At 44.0% G+C, this 17,475-nt stretch overlaps 1 protein-coding gene across 1 annotated transcript in view; it reads left to right on the top strand.

The window, feature by feature from the left end:
* The window catches only part of wdr11 (WD repeat domain 11), a 57,401-nt gene extending 49,255 nt beyond the window's left edge, over positions 1 to 8,146 (top strand). The window contains exons 24-29 of the mRNA XM_028603528.1: positions 1,311 to 1,406; positions 3,007 to 3,172; positions 3,573 to 3,670; positions 4,388 to 4,533; positions 5,057 to 5,136; positions 7,619 to 8,146. Of these exons, the coding sequence (XP_028459329.1) occupies positions 1,311 to 1,406; positions 3,007 to 3,172; positions 3,573 to 3,670; positions 4,388 to 4,533; positions 5,057 to 5,136; positions 7,619 to 7,821 (789 nt within the window). The 3' untranslated portion in view covers positions 7,822 to 8,146. The remainder of the gene's footprint in view (positions 1 to 1,310; positions 1,407 to 3,006; positions 3,173 to 3,572; positions 3,671 to 4,387; positions 4,534 to 5,056; positions 5,137 to 7,618) is intronic.
* Positions 8,147 to 17,475: the final 9,329 nt, after the last annotated feature.

Below are 17,475 nucleotides of genomic sequence, written 5' to 3' on the forward strand. Positions count from 1 at the left end.
CTGGCTCTTATAAACAATACCTTGAATCTCCTGTTTTTTTTTTCCATCTTAAATTATCGACCCAAGGGTGTTAGAAAGAATTGCTTCAGAAGATGCTCATTAATTGGTCCTCCTCTGCTGTGTCTCCCCGCATGGCTCTCCTGGTCAACATGGCAGCCACAGCCCATTTGAAAATAGACTTCCACCTTTATATTGCCATAGTGAATGTAAATGTGTTTTGTTAAAGGTGTATTCTTTTGTTTTTGAAGTTGTAATGAACCCAAGCATGGTTTTTATGTCCGGGTTGCAGAAAAAAAAACAGTTGGTAGTACTTAAAAAGTTGGCACACTGTGCAGGTAAAGACAGTTGTTCTTTGGTAGGTCTTTTTCCATCACAAGGCTGCATCAATATACCAAAGGAAGCAGAGGAGAGGAAAGAAGGTGTATCTTTTCTGATGAAAGACGATTAGCCAGTTAAGAAAAATGTCAAGTAGCTTTTAGCTAGCATTAAGGATAGAAGTAGCAGAATGTAGATGGCCTTCTAATTTCCTTAAGTAGATGTCCTATTGAAATTTTTTTTATGGATTGTATGGATGTACTATGTTGTTGCGAAAGTTCTACTCCCAGTTAATGAGGGGACACGCAGTGATCACATAGTTAAGACTTTCAAAGTGCTACGCTGACAGTCTGCAGCTACATTTGAATCCTGTAGTCATAAAACAGCATCAGTGGTAGGAGTCTGACTGTAATTACTAATATATCCAAGCCCATAGCTGTGACTCACGGACAAATTCAGCATAATAAAGTGCAACAAAAGTAAAGCTGCTCTGTCGGATGTAGATACACACACAGACACACAACTCATTTTCTTCTATGCTGTTATCTTTCCTCTTATCGTATAACCTCCCCTCCCCCCTCTCTAAATCTCATTTAAAACTCATACTTGTAATATATCTATTGCTGTTTTCATTTTCATGCCTATCATTTGCTCACTCAAAATATAAATCTGGTTTCCCATCAGGGAACATGTAATGAAATAATGAGAGAAAAAAGCCACCAATAATAAGTATGGAAGGCGGTGGCACCAGAAACACTGTGAAAAATCCTGAATATTTTAAAGACTTAATAATTACACTCTCCATCTCTGCGATCTGTATTTCTATAATTGTCCTCCATATCTCTTTTGCTCATCATTACTCTACTTACTAATGTCCATCCATTACTGTCTCTCACCCACACATATGTACACAGTTTGACCATGGATCTATGAAATCAGTATGTTAAAAAAAAAAATGTAACTTGTGGCTCAACCTTTACTTTGTGGCACAACAGAAGTTCCAGTTGGATCGAGTTCACCTGCAGGAGGTGAAGCGCTCCAGTTATGACCACACTAAGAAATGTGCTGACCAGCTCCTCCTGCTGGGTCAGGTACGTATTGCACACAATCATGTCTTTTAGGGTGGCTACAGATACATACACGTTGCATCATATTACTCCGGATTTCCACTGAATGCAGAACGGCTGCGGACTGGCTCCGCTGCGTGTCGGCTGCGTGCTCCGCCGTCCGTCAATACCCACCAGGTCCGGATTTGTTGCGGCACGGCTGCGGCCATGACGCGAATTCAGGTAGAATAAAACCACAAAACCAACAGCAGTTAGTTTCCATCCAGAGGAGTAGAGGGGAAACAGCTCTGTGCTGTGTTTTCAAGGTGTAGTGCAGGGAAATATGATCCGCCGTGAGCACGGTGTATTTTCTTTTGAAAATTAACCGGATGTTTTATTTTGTTTCTGTGCTCGACTTCCTGTCCCGCACTATCTGCCGTGTGCTGAATTGCTGCGGAGCTCTCCAGCATCCGGCAAAAATAGAAGCTCTGCGTATCTGCTCCGGAGGGCTGCGGATCACCGGAGCTGGGACGCAGTCAGAATGCAGGCGTTCTGCAATCAGTGGAAATACACACATTGACTTTAATGGAAACCTAATGACGCCGCCGCCGTTCTGGAGCCGTTCCCCAGCTGTTCCGCAGCCGTTATGCAGCCGGTGGAAATTGGGGGATAGTCTATATCCAAGACGTTCCACTTCCGGGATTGCTCCATTGCCGCTGGAAATTCCGCCAGATGACACTTTAGGCTTTCTTTGTGTTGGAAATTTTCAACTCCGGTGGATTTAAGAGGACTATGGTTAAGTGCTCCTCAGATCTCTGCAGGGTTAATCCAGACAGCTAGCTTTCGACGACTATCTGCCCAATTTGAGTTTTCTGTTGCACGACTAAGAAAGCTTTTGAACGTACAGGTTCCACCAAAACAAGTTCCTTCCCGAGGCTGTTTTGCAGAGGCACCTTGGCTCCGTTTGGCACTTAGCGCCGCCCAATACGATTGTGATTGGTTTAAAGAATATAAATAAACCAGAGCACGTTTTTCTCTCATCCCGGGAATGCTGTGTGGACTCGCCAGACCCTCCTTCACAGTGCTGTGGAAGATGGTCTGGCAAAGCGAGACTACATTCATATCAATTTCAAATGGAGTAACATTAGATAAGAGTTCCTGCTCACGTGTCCCAGTTTTAGACTATAGACTAGTCGTGTCTCTCTCTCTCACACACACACACTCGCACTCCATAGCTGGGCATGCATATTGCCATAATGGTGAATAGATCATATCGGTGGAGTCTAATGAAGCAAGATGGACGATAAGTGCTGCCTCTGTCCTCCCTGGCTTCTCAGCCTGTGGGGGATTGGAGTCACCTCCCTTCCATCTCAGTGTCCCCACTCTCCCTTTAATCACAGGCTGCAATCAGCAGGCTGTGTGTTGGAGCTGCAGTCCTCCAGTAGGCAGACAGGCAGAGGCCAGCTTGAGCTGACCCGTGCATCGGCTCAAGCCTTCATCTACACCAGATGAAAAGCACGATAATAAACATAATTTCCCCTTGTTACTCTCGTCTTGTTCAGCTCACGCACTGGTTACCTGTCTGAGCTGCTGATGCCTTGTTTCTCTTGTCATTACAACCTCCTCTCTTTGTTGTCGCTCTCAGACGGACCGAGCGGTGCAGTTACTGTTGGAGACGAGCGCAGACAACACCAGCTACTACTGTGATTCACTCAAGGCCTGCCTAGTGACCACCATCACCTCTTCAGGGCCCTCACAGTCCACCATCAAACTAGTGGCCACTAACATGATTGCCAACGGCAAGCTAGCAGGTAGTGTTACTGTATGTCTGAAAGCAGTGAACAACCTTCTCCACTCTTATTTTAAAGAGTATCAGCAGCATTCTCTGTGTGGGTTTCTGCAGCCTTGAAAGGGCCTTAATGAAAACTTTAAATAATTCATCTATTCTTTAGGCCTTTTAAATGAATCAGACACCATACAAATATAGATTTTATAAAGGTTTTAAAAAGCTATTAATCCACCTGAAAAAACAGTTGGATTGGCCTCGATCCACGTATTGCATAATGAGTGCGGTTTCTGCCAGCATATTTACAGTTTGTGAAGAAATTCTCACTCTGGTGTACAGGCAGAGTTTGTCACCTTGGTAGCGATAGGCCATCATCTCTCCATCTCTCATTCGTGTACAAATTCTCCCCTTTTGCTGTCTGTCAGAGGGAGTGCAGCTGCTGTGTTTGATTGACAAGGCAGCGGATGCTTGCCGCTACTTGCAGACCTACGGGGAGTGGAACCGGGCCGCCTGGCTGGCTAAGGTAACACAGCATGACGCCGTCCGTCAACAGGAAGCATCAGATACTGTGTAATGTTTGGATAGTTTGTGAGTGTGTGGGCATGTGGGTGGTGGGTTGGTGTTAACTGTGCACATACTGTGTATATGAGTTTATATATTTTCTATTGGTAATTTTAGGACTATTATCAAAATGCATTTAAACATATATGCAGTGTGTAATAGGGCTGCTCGATTATGGGAAAAAATATAATCACGATTATTTTGGTCAATATTGAAATCACGATAATTTAACGCGATTGCTCGTTGACTTCTGGAAAGATGTTGCCATTATTGAACTTATAAAAATAGTGGAATAAGTTAAATCAACAGTAAAAAACACATACAGCTCTGAAATTTGCCTTAATACTTTTCCTATTTAAACTTTATTTTTTCATTCAGAACACAAGAGAAAATAAGAGTTTACTTCCAAACGTAATGAGCTAAATAATTGTTTTTCTCAATTATTCTGTTTTTGTGATCATTGGGAGCCGAAATCATAATCGCGATTCAATTTCGATTAATTGCACAGCCCTAGTGTGTAATGCACTTATTATTTGTTCTTCCTTGCAACCATATTTTATTATTAAGTATTTCTTATGAGCATTATTATGTGGGAAACCCAGCCAAGTGCTTGTATGTTGTGTGTGTGTGTGTGTGTGTGTGTGTGTGTGTGTGTGTGTGTGTGTGTGTGTGTTTCCAGGTGCGTCTGAACCCAGCGGAGAGCTCCGATGTGCTGAAGCGCTGGGCGGAGCACCTGTGCTCCCCGCAGGTCAACCAGAAGTCCAAAGCAATCATGGTGCTGCTTTCCCTGGGATGCTTTTACAAAGTAGGAGAGATGCTACAAAGGTAAGCGCCATGATTGATGCTGTTATGAGCCTACTGTATATATTCAGACATTCCAAAAAAAATTGCGAGTTTGGCATTGTCTAAGACCGAGGTCTTGAAAAGTCCTGTCTTGTATTAGTTCTATTGACAGAAATACATACATGCAAATAACCAATTTCACAATCAAGATTCCCTTTTAATTTGAACTCTTTAATATTCCCTTTTACAAAATGTATTTACCCTGTCATTTTTTTCTGCCTGACCTTCCTCTCCTTTGTGTATGCTGTATGGTATATAGAGTACGGTATGGTCTGACACTGTATCTGTTACCTCAGCATCGATTCGCTGTTGGACTACTTGTCCTTCTCCCTTACAGCTCATGTCCTGGCAGTAAAAGCTCTCGCTAGAGAATTAGAGCAGCATCAGGACTACAGAGTTGCTTTAAGCTTTAGGATCACGGGCATCGAGGCAGGGGCGATGCTAGTTTCTGACAATAGCTCTCACCTCCTTCTGCCTTTTTCTTTCCCTTCTCTCTCCTGGGCAGTATGAGGCACTTTGATCGCGCCGCCCTCTTTATTGAAGCCTGTCTGAAGTATGGGGTGATGGAGGCCAACGACTCTTCCAATATCCTTTTTGAAAACCCATTACTGCACTCTAAGGTCATTTATAATCAGAGTTAGCTCCCCTGGTTATTCTGTCCATCTCTACTACAGACGTGCACTCGATTGCAGAGAGCTTTTTCACAATGAAGGACAATTTAAATGCTCCACGAAGCACATCCTGTGCCACTTTGATCACAGAGCTCAGTCATGCCCCAGACTCTTAAGAGAACTTTTAGAGACTTTAAACATATTGTATGCATGTAAAGGATAGAGCATATTGTCACATGACACAATTGAGATGATCTTGTTAACTCCTCAACAGGGTGAGGAGTTAACTTTATGGCTACTGGATACATCAGTTTTACCATACCTTTATATATACGCAACATTTAGAATGTAAGATGTAGATGGATGGATGGATTTATAATTTAAAGAACTTGTAGAAAATGTGTTTTATATTATATATTAATTTTTTTCCTTGTGTGTAGTGCCACATGTAGCAATTAACAGGAAAAAAAAACTCATCCTAAAACAGTATTTGGTAACACTTTACTTGAAGGTATCTACATAAGAGTGACATGACACTGTCATGAACACATGAACGTTTATGACTTGTTTATAATGTTTATGACATGTTCATGACAGTGTCATGTCACTCTTATGTAGATACCTTCTAGTAAAGTGTAACCCAATATTCCATGTAGAAATGTGTAATTACTGTGCATACACTGAAATATGAAGACATCCCCTTTTGGTTTGCTCGTTTGTCAGATCTGGCTTGTAGCCTCCAAGTGAATTATGATTGATGAAGACCAGACCAGGAGCAGATTGAGCCTACGCAGGGCCAAGCTGTCTTTCAAGAGCTAAAAATATCTCATTTCCAGAGTTAGTGAGCATATGACTTAAAGGTATAATATGTAGGATTTCCCTAAAAGAAACTATTTATAGACTAAGACAAAAGTAATCCCTCTCAATCATCACACGTGTAAGGTAGTCTGGATCTGCAGAAACCCTGCCCTCTCCCTGTATTTTCTCTTTTCATATTATTTTGCTGAGTGCTGGTCATTTATGGCTGTCAGCGAAGAGCCTTCGGGCCCCTCACGCGGGTGTGTAAACCCCCCCAGCCAATAACAGAGCGCAGGTTGTACAGCCCGTTTTCATTCTCCATACTGCCGTTTTGTCACGCCACTCTGTGTCTGATACCGACGCAGGAGGCACCCAGAGGTGACCTCTGCTCTGTGCTGTCAGTCGGCGTGTCTGTTGAACCAACACACACACACACACACACACACACAACATGCAGTGACAGGACAAAGCTCTGCGTTCATGCAACATCCGGTCAATGTGTCCCCTTCCCACAGAGGTGGGGATGTGTTTATTTGTGCTTTGAAACATGGCTGCAGTAAAACAATCAAAACTAACTGTTTTATTCCTCTGATTCACGGCTATGTTCTCATATCGCTGCTCACTCTCTTCATTCACTCTCTAGCTCGCTCGACCGCCGGCCCTTTTTTTACTCTCTCTGGCTCTTTGAGCCGGAGAGGAGGGGCCAGCTTTGAATGCTGTGTTTACAAACACCAACCGACAAAAGAAACATATTATACCTTTTAATATCCGCTTTTTTTTTTAGAAATGAAGGTGAGTGACAGATTTATTTATAATATAAACTGGGCCCAGACACTGCACTCCCTATGGCACAAGTGCTAGTCTGTGTGTCCCAACTTATCTATTATTGACAGTAAGGAAAACAAGGTTCAGTGCAGTGTGGATAAGAGGCTGGATACATTCAGTTGCCCGACCTAAAACTAACTAATGCAGTCAACGCAACAGCCATGCAACAAATCCTCCCTTCATAAAGGTGATAAAGACCTTTTGTTTTATAGAGGTGTTGAATGTTCAATGTTATATACATTGTGGAGGCTGTAGTTTGTATTTTATCTAATAGTTAGCCAGTATGTAGCAACTCCTCTTAGCTCGATGCACGCAGCCCCATTTGGAGCCAAGGAAATGCCACACAAGCACAGAAAAATAGACAACTCCCAAAACTTGTATAGCATGTAAATGAATGGTACTGCTGACATTGCATAGGCAGGAAAAATAGGGTTTAGAGCATAGATATAGATAGTTCTATATCTATGGTTTGGAGTATCTAATCCATATTATTGTTCCCCTAAACCATTCAGTGGTCCCTTTTAATTCTGTATGGAAGGACCTGCATTCATTATATTTTCAAACTCCGTTTTTTAGGTGTTTGTATGTGAACATTTTGATGTTAAACATGTTATAATGCGCCTCTAATCCGCTTCATTGGATCAACACTGGTTACCACTTTCTATAGTGGCTCTGTGTTACACCTTTTCATTTTTAGGATGTGATAATCTAATGCGTGGTAGCTTCAAGTCATGACTTAATATGTTTGAGAGATGACGGCTTTCATTGGCTCACTGTGGGTTTTTTTTTTGTCCCATAAAATGTTATCAGTTCTCCTTGACCTGCGTTTGCACATAAACTTATCAAATCTGTATTTTTGGAGTATGCACGGATGCTGCGCTCACTGGGCCTGCGAGAGGGCGCAGCTCTGTGGGCATCCCGGGCCGGCAGCGCTGGGGAGCAGCTGATGGAGGAGCTGTTCCAGGGAGAGGGAAGCGTGCCAGAAGCCATTCCTGGCGAAGAGGGAGTCGAGCTGAACCAGAATAGCACCGAGTGACCCGGGAAAGACGGGAGGTTTGGAAGAGAGCGGGTGACATACTCTTTGGTACAAATCAAAGGGGCGGCCATTCATTCTAACTTCAATAACGTGACCGTTGTGTATTAACTGTGTCGGCATCACGGGGGAATCATGATCGTCATGTCCACATCATGAGAAGAGAGGAGATATGAGTGGATTACTCCATGTGAAGTTGCCAGTCCGTCACTGAAGTCTGTGTCTGTAGCGAGTTTGACATTTCTTAATGTTTGGTATGACCAGTGGGTGTTTGTGCACATATGTGTATGCATGCAACATCCCCAAAAGAAAACACACTTGTCCTGATTCCCCCAACAAGTGAAGTTGACATAGTTGATAACAGTCTGTGTTTTTGTTGATTAATGAATTTAACTCATTAGATTTTTTATTAATGGTTGCTTGTTAAGCTTTATTTTGTGTGCCTGTAATAATAACTTCAAAGTATTGTTGTAGCTCTACAGGTTTAATTAGCCTTTTTGCTGCTGAGATTAAATGTGGCAGAATGGATTAATCCCAAAATAACGTTCCCTATTTCATTTTGAAATGCACACACTATTAATTTTTTGTTGCACTCTTGATTTAACCAAAACCACTGCATCATTTGGATGATACCTTTTTTTTGTACCCTCCTTGTAACAGAGACACAATATTGCTCCAGACAGACACACAACAGACTGACCGTTGTGTACATACAGGTGGTGCTGTGTAATTGACTCACCGAAAGCCTGCTGCTGCGCCAGCCTCTGCAGCTGTAACTGTTGGATGGCAGTAAAATTAGGCAGGTCACTCTGCGCTTATTAGACATGTATTAGTATATTATCTCATCTCCCAGAGCACAGAGGGGAGAGGAATCTGACTGCTGCCACCCGAGTGACGCCATTTAATTAGCTTGTGTAGAGTCCAGTTGAATAGATGCTGGGTAATCCATTCCATCCAAATGGAATTTTTAATTTTCTACTTTTAGGAAGACTTGAGAGGATAGTTTTCTCTCTGTATTCTTTGATCTTTGTATAATGAGGTTGTTCTCTGGTGTGTGCGTATTACAAGAAGAGCTGTCAAAATGTGTTGCAACTCTGAAGGATCATTTACACACAAACAAATAATCTGTGCTGCTCCCACTGTTGCCCATCACGATCACAAATCCCGACACGCAGTTTAGCAAACGGCTTAGACTTGCTGCCACATCTCCTCCGCTCTGCTTTTGCCTCATGTTGTCATAGTGAACCATCTACTGATCATCCGAATCATCTGCATGACAATGCAAAGACTTTAGTGATTGTGTGTTTAATTACCTTGTAACGTGTTTAGTGGTCCTGAAACGAGATCGTAACTCCATCCACAGGACCTTTTTAAGTGTGTTATTGTGTTTCATAAACACGTCAGTGCTGTTTCTCTTGTGTCACAGTTAACCCCTAGGCAGTGTCACTATAGCAACCCAGGCCTATTTCAGTGGGGGGGGGGGGGACTACATGTTCCTATAGATCCATTTCACATAGCTCCATCAACATACTGTAGGATCTCCTATAGAGAGCCAGCATAGAGTCCCACAACCCGGCAGATAATCAGCCGTAGTTTACCTGGTGCTGTGTATCTTCCTCCAATCATGTCATGCAGTGTTGTGGAAGCAACATGTATCGCACTGCGTCTTATGATTAGGCACTAGTGTGATTAACACCCGCTGCTTTAATTAGATGAACAAAAGAAAAGTTGAGCCTTTTTTTTCATTGTTCTGTGTTCATTGTTTGTACATTGATCCTAATGCTTTATTCTATATAAATATTACAAGAAAAAAGATAAGATATATGTATATATTGATGGCAATAAAATCAATGTTGTTAACATTATGTTTTCAGTGTGCTGTTTCCTCTCTAAAGATGTTGACACAAGAGGGCGCTCTCACCCCTCAACAGGAGGCAAAGTGGTTGGGGCTCTTGTGTTTTAATCTCACTTTGTGAGAAAAAAAACCGTTATTAGCAAGTGCTCTTTACAATTAGCCTCCTTTAATTTCAACCCAGGTAGATTGAATTTCAACATTTGTTCATTTATCAGACTTTCTTAAAAGGGAATTGGTTCTTGCGTGAGTCTCTTCCGCCACTAATGACTTCTTTTCTGCTCAGAAGGAGAGCCAACAGCTGGCTTCGGCTCACCGCCCAGGTCCAACCGTTCTCACTCTTTTCTCTGCCTCAGATTTATTCATTGACGTGTATTCTGTTTCTTCTCACTCTCTCTCTCTTTCTCCTGCAAGAAAGCAGAGCACAAAGGGAAGAAAAAAAAAAGAGTCTGAAACAGAAGGCCACACAAATGAGTTGATTGTGTTCCTTTAATGGCTTAATGAATAACTGCCGGAGAGCCAGTCCAGCCGTTACAGCCAGGTCATCAGTATGCGGGGACGCACTACAGGATTTCTATTCTGCCCCACTGCTTATTCTTTAGGCTACCACCCAGATAGCCAAATGGCTCTGATAACAACTCCCATCCAGCCATCCTCACTTGTCACTCCCCTTCTTCACATTATATGTACTTCATCTGTCTTTTTTTTTCTATCTGTCCTTGCTTTTCTTCCACCTAAAGAAACCAGGCAGAGTCTATGCCAACTCATGTTCTTGCTGGACCCCACCTCCACTGATTTCCTGGAAGCCTTGTTTCCATCTGCTGCTTTGCTGTACCGCTTGTGCTGTTCATTTAACAGATGGAGTTGCCTGGCCTTCCCTGTTTCACGCTGCATACGGTCAAGAATTAACAGCCGGCTCCAAATCAATCGTGTACGGTCGTCTCGCTGCTACACATTCTCAATCAATCTGTATGAGCAGCCATCGAACCAGGCCTTCACGTGCAGCAAGCACAGGCAGAGCCAAACACTGTACGGTCTGTGGGGTATAGACGGCGAAGTACAGCAGGTCATCCGGTTCCCATGAGCACGTTCTCCCCTGGTGCTGACGGATAGCTTTATCCAGGATGTGCAGGTCCATGCCTGCTTGCACTTCATACTGAAAACCCACCGTGTCTTCTTCTGCGTTTGTGTGTTTTCCACTTTGTTTTCCTCCTCCTCTCTGAGGGTTACCGCTGAGTTCATTCCTCATTTTCTCTGTAATTATCCCATCTTCTATTGTTTTCTCAACACCCTCCCCCCAGACATTTTGGAGCATTCTTTAGGAAGCTCACACCCCAGGTAGTGGAAATATTTTTGGGTTGGGTCGCTGCTGCATTTATGAGGATAATTATTTGTCGAGGTATGTTGATTGCCGTTTCACTCTTGTCCTTTTGACCTGTGTTGAAAATAAGGTAGAATAGCATTTCATTTACATGCTTTCCTTTGTGTTGACCTGCATCCTCTTTGATGGATCTCGCGCTTATCTCTAAACAGAGTATCTTCTCCATATCACTGTAGTTGTGGCTCACTTTGTTTTCTCACCTTGTTTTCTCTGTTATTAACACTTTCTTACTCCCAGTCGGCTCCATAGGGAACCTGATCTGCACGTGTAAAGGTCATATGTTTGTCTCACACAATCCCTCTCACCCCCACATCACCTCCTCTCGCCCACATCTGGGGGGTATCGCCTGGCGTGGAAGGAACCCGCAGGCCTGATCTCATCTGATATCCTCAGCCAGCCACTCCACAGATTGGTCAGAAATGATTTTCCTCCCTCCTTTCAGCCTCTGCTATTGGTTGATCTCCCTGTTCCCCCCTGATGTTTGCAGACTCTGGTTGGCCGAGCAGTGCCGCCAGAGGGCCCCTGCTGGGGGCTCCAGGTGATGTTTATGTTGAAAGTATTCATGCCCCTCAGCTTTATCTGATTCCATTTAGATGAATGTCACAGTGTTCAGCAGACCATGGCCTCACCTCGCCACAACACCACACTGCCCCCATTTGAGAGAAGCATGAGCAAGAGAGAGTAACGTGGGGATGGGGGGGGGGGGGCAGCATAGGGGAACAACAGGATCCATGGAACATTACCACACGATGACAAACTCTTATCGAGCCCCCCGGTAATGACTTGCGGACAGGATAATCTTTTAAAAAGCTGCTGCTATCTCTAAAACAGCTCTTTTGTGGCTTCCACGCGTGCATGTTGCGGCCAGGGTTGTTATTTACAAAAGCAAAGAGGAATCAATGAGTGCATTGTGTCAGAAGCGTGGGGCTGCCTCTGTCAATTACTGCAGTGTGGTCTGCAGCTTCTGCACAGGCTTTAACACGATTCTACACTGCTAATCCTCACAGAATGATCAGGGTCACGTTAGTGAAAAAGAGACAAATGATTTGCTTAAAGTTTAAGACTTGCACAGACAGTGGCATGTGCAGACTTTATTTTTAATTTTTTTAGATTGACAGACCTATTGCACTGGGGGAAATATCCAAACTGGGAGCAGAAGGTTTATCTGATGACATTAATGCCACGTATGATAGGAAATCCTCACTGCTATGTCAACAAGCCATAAAGACACAAGCTGAAAGATCTCTTCCACCAACTATTGTTGACAAAGCTTAAACCACATCCAGACCCTCTGGTGTCTTTGTATGTGTAAATAGACGCTGCAGAGAGATCCTATTAATCACTGTGATGTTAATGAATAGCAACAATAAGGTGGCGAGAGATGAAGAAAGGAGAAGCCTAATGGACACTACATTTACACAAAATACTTAACTACAGTAGGCTTTTAGGGAGGAGAAAAAGTTAAGCCAGGTCTATTACATGCAGACACAAGGGGACTCAAAGGGACCCAGAAATCCACATTATACCTCTGGTTGATCCCAAAATGTGTGTGTGTGTGTGTGTGTTTTTTACAGTATGTGTTCAATGGCAGGCCATGAGGTAATAGAGATGCCACAGATGCCCCTACTACAGTGAGGCCCTCCCCGGGCTAATTGCCACTGTCCTTTGGGAGATTAGCACAGGGGAAGGCAGGGATGATTATTAAGGAAATGGCCTCTTATATGCCGCTGTACGCTCGGCCAGTCGGGCCCAGGGCTGCATAGACGAGGGGTATTCCCTTTCATCGGCGGACAGTGGGAGCCAGTAAAGGATGTAAAGGATACCTGTGCTGCAGCCGACCCATTTCCTGCATTGTTGGTTGTGTATACGTGCATGTATGCGTGTTTATCTGAAGCTGTATACAGTATGTGCCTGTGTGTCCATGGACCATGAATGTGTGCTCGGTTGTCTGAGCGTAGGCCTACGGAGTGATCTCAGTTTAACTGCCCTGGCCTCTTTCCTGTGAGCGCAGAGAGACCATCCTTCTGTGTTTGGGTCTCTCACGGAGCTGAGTGTTTTTGTTTCTACTCAAGCGGAGTGCGCGTGTTTCCTCTCTGTGTAGTCCGACCGGACACACTGGGCCTGTGTGTGAGAGCGGAGCCGTGGGGGGGACGCCGGAGGCTGTGCAGCGGTGGGCTGTTTTGCTGCGGCCCGTGTAGGCCCTCACTCCTGGGGATAAGCACGTGCTGTGCGCTGCCAAGAGAGAACCGGGTCCAGACTCAGTCTTTCTCCGGTGGTTTTCGAGGGAAAACATCCGCTGCGCTGTTAAGTTGAGATGACAATCAATCACGGAATAGTCAGAGCTACAGTATGGGGATCAATGCTATACGCTTTGTTCAGTTGATACAAGCACTGGGTCCCAATTGTATTCTACAAATTCTTACAATGTCTAGAGTATAAAGTATGTTCAGACTAAAGGAAGGAAGGAGTGTGGCATTAATGGACACTGGTGTCCCACAATGCTACAAACCACAGAAATGGAGGATTGTTTACGGCTGCTGGGAGATAAATTTGGACACAGGTGGCACAATTTCAGTGACAGCACAAGACTCAAAGAAATCAAGAAGTTAACCCATAGAAAAACACATTTAACAGCTAATATCAATCAAATTTGAAATTGCTAATGCATTATTTTAAACTCATAGTTGCATTCATGTTTGTCAGTGCACAAATTGTCTTTCATGTTAATAAAAAACAGTTAATTCATGTTTTGTACACTAATGGCCAAAGTATTGCACTCTCAACATTAGTATAAAGTGTATATTGTACCTGGTATTGGTAAAGGACTGATATCTTTAATAAGATTCCAGTAGGGGGCGGCAGAGGTCTAGAGAACAGATGTGAGTGAGCATCTTCCTCTTCATGTCCAACTCCTAATTTAAGTTTACAGATGTAGCCTACTGTATGTAGAATATGAATAAGAATGACTTGTTCTGTAGATGCAACTCATTAAGATGAAAACATCTATCTACTTAATGATCCTATTCCAGCTACTTGTTATCTATTCAGTGGCCCACTACTTAAACGCATCATCCCTATTATTAAAAACTCTGCATGCATTTCAGTAAACTCTTTATTCATCTGAATAATTCAGTCAGTTCAACATGTGATTTCTTTTTTTCCCCCAGGACAAGGACCAGGCCGCAGAATCGCTGTCTGCATCGCATTGAAAAGGGTCACATTCCAGTGCGTCGTGCTGAGTGTTTCTCGTTGGCTGAGGTGTGTGTTAGTGGGTCATGCAGTGAGAGAGCCAACCAGAAGTCGCAGGTCCATTTCATAACAGCTCACTGTGTTTGTGCATGACGGCGCCATGTTCCCTCTATCACCGAGACAATCTGAAACCAGCACTGCTGCCTGTTTCCTAATCTGGGAATCAGTGTAGCAGCTATTCCTTATAGCCACTGCTCATGCAGTGCAGGGAAACCTCTCAGATGTGCCAAGCTAACACTTGTGATAAATATTTGGAGGTCACCAGACACTGACACTCCCTCTTGATCTCTTTGAGTGATATTTGATGCAACACAGCTGGGAGAAATGCTGGCACACTGGAAATGTATTACATCAGACTAGACAGAAGTGTAATAGACAGGGAGAAGGAAGAGAGGCAAGAGGGAAGGATTGCAAGGTTAAAGTGATGAGGAGACAGAGGAGAGGGGAGAATAGCAGGATGACAGAAGAAGTGGAAGGAAGGCTGGAGGAGGGAGGGGCAGGGTGCTGACACTGTTCTGTTGGAGTTATGTAGATGTAATCCCTTCTGATAGGGCAGGTCGAGCTGCCTTCCGAACGCTGAGACACCGGCCAGCCGTGAGCGCGCACATGCAGTCGCACGTTACACACACACACACACACACAAGTGCAAGACGAATGCTGTGTGTGTGTGTTTGTGCAAGTGCGTGTGCATGTTTGTCCGTTTAGCCCCTTGTTGCAATCTGGCAAGGCTCATGAAAGGGGGGGGGGGGGAAAGGCTAGATTTTCTTTTTCTTTAAGCGGCGAAGGCCGGCCCTCAGAGGAAAGAGAGATGGATCTTCTCCAAATGCCACCGTGGGTGCACTAATGCCTGCTTTGTTCGCCACGGTAATTCTATTATGGGGCATGAATCCCAGCTTTTCTTTTTTTTTTTTGTTGCCCTTCTTGCTCCATCCCAGTTCCAAGTCTCCTGTCCCCACACCCCCTCCAGAGTGCTTCCGGCACAAGAACACAACAGTTAAATGGCCCCTAGAGGCCCCTGAGGGATTAGATGTAAAGTCCTACTCTTACATTGATGTAGTGAGTGGTGAAATAACTCTTTTTTTTTTTCTTTTTTTTTCTCTCTCTGTCACTGATATCTATCTGGGTCCCAAGCAGTTTGAATTTTTCATGACAGCCTTGTGAGTTTCTATTCTTCACATTTATCAATAGGTCATTGTTTGAAAATCAACAGCAGATGATATAATGGCGATGTTCTGCCTCGGTGAGGTAAACAATAGGGAGAATTAGCATGAGATCTGTAAATGATCCATGACACGACTTGCCATGCCATTGTGCCATCCTCTGGGACTTCTGGGTCTGCCTCGCAAGATGCCATGCTGGGAGGAGAGTGTGGTCGCTGTCAGGCCGGACGCTTAGGCCACGCAATGACTCAGTAAATATCCAGTGATGTTCACTCCACTGGGACGGGCTTCTCTCTCCTTTGGGAAACAGTTAACTGCTCTACCCAGCAGCCCCTAGAGAGCCTCTAATCCCTCCAGCCTGGGAACAACTCCAACTTGCAGTCCCTTAAAATGTCTTGGATTGTGCATTATTAGATGCTATGAATTACACTTTGGGACGTATGGAGGGAAAACACGGCAACTGGCAAACATGGCAGTGATAAATCTGAAATAATGAAACAGGGCTCTAAGTGGAACCAGGAGGGCTTCGCTGACCCAAAATCAGGGTAACTTGATAGTCCTGCAGAGCTGCTGAAGGAAGGACTGCTAGTAAAGCCCAGCTGGACGTGTGGGTACCTAACCTCTGTACAATTTGGAGATCATTGGAGCCCTGGGAGATGATGATCTGGGAAGGGTCACATTCCTGGCTTTCAGAGCGACCCTGGGAGAGATGGTAGGACTGCGTGTCAGACAAGATGTTACTGAAGGTGAAATTCTTAACATGGCTTCTACTAGCCATGCTATCTCTTTATTTTTATTCTTCAGACTTCCACAAAGAATTATGGTCCTATCAAGAGGTAGAGCTAACTAATGACAGGCTGTTTGGCTTTGATCTGTGGTAAGTTATGGCTCCAGACAGGATAAATAAATGATTTAACCAAGACAAATATCCTGCTGTCTTCATACTCAGAATCCTCATTCCCCCTGTTTGTTCATTTATTAACAGACATGGGGGAAAAAAACAGATACCTTTTTTGACTTAACTGCCCTGTTGTAATTCCCTGTGTGTGTCACAGCTTTGCGTCTATTCTGAGCCCAGTGTATATGAGGGGCCTCACTACTGCAGCGATAAAGGGCAGCCTGTGCACATAAGCGATGGAGCCCTGCTGCCAGACTGCGGCGTAGTTGCTTTTTCATTCTGAAAGCGATATAAATTCCCAGCCGGTAATATAACATGTTTGGGTTGGTGTGTGCACAAGTGTGTGTGTGTGTGTGTGTGTGTGTGTGTGTGTGTGTGTGTGTGTGTGTGTGAGGGGCATGTGCGTAGTGTGTGTCTGAGAGAAAAGGGTAGTGCAGGGCAGATAATGAATAGCTCAGTCACAGAAAGGCCAGCTAATAAAGTAGGTAGTTGAGGGAGGGGGTAAAAAGAATGCATCTCGTCTTTCGCCCCTTCGCTGTGGGTTGTCATCGAGGGTGAATTAGTTTTTTGCTGAGGCGAATGCAACCAATAAAGCTCCATCCACTGGTCAGGCCATTCCCACCATAACACCCCCCCCCCCCCTCCCCCTGCCTGCCAGTGGAAATTGCATTGGCCATGCTTTAGGAGACGCATGTGGCTCAAGTTTCAACCTCTTTGAAATTTTCATCGTCAATAAATTGCTAGATCAAGCAGATTAGTTAAGTGTATTTTGGCTTCTTTTCACAGCTGGGCGACCTGTGTGTGTGTGTTAGTGTGTGTGTGTGTGTGTGTGTGTGTATTTAAATAACGAAGAGGTGGTTGTTCTTGGACTTCACTTTTGCTTTTCCAGAGCCCTGACCCCCATATGTGTTGAGCGATCTGACAAAAAAAAGAAGTAAATTGTAAGGTTTAGAAGCACTGACACATTGTTCTTTCCATCTTTTTCTCAACAGAAAAGTATATGCTATCAATGTAAAATGTTATTGATGTAGTATTTCACTTTTTCTCTGGGGTCGCAGCTTTCCATAACTTGCTTTTTGTCTTATTTTGTGCTCGGGGAAGAGTCTTGCGTTGGAAT

This window comes from Perca flavescens, chromosome 17 (genome assembly GCF_004354835.1).
Source record: "Perca flavescens isolate YP-PL-M2 chromosome 17, PFLA_1.0, whole genome shotgun sequence".
NCBI lineage: Eukaryota > Metazoa > Chordata > Actinopteri > Perciformes > Percidae > Perca > Perca flavescens.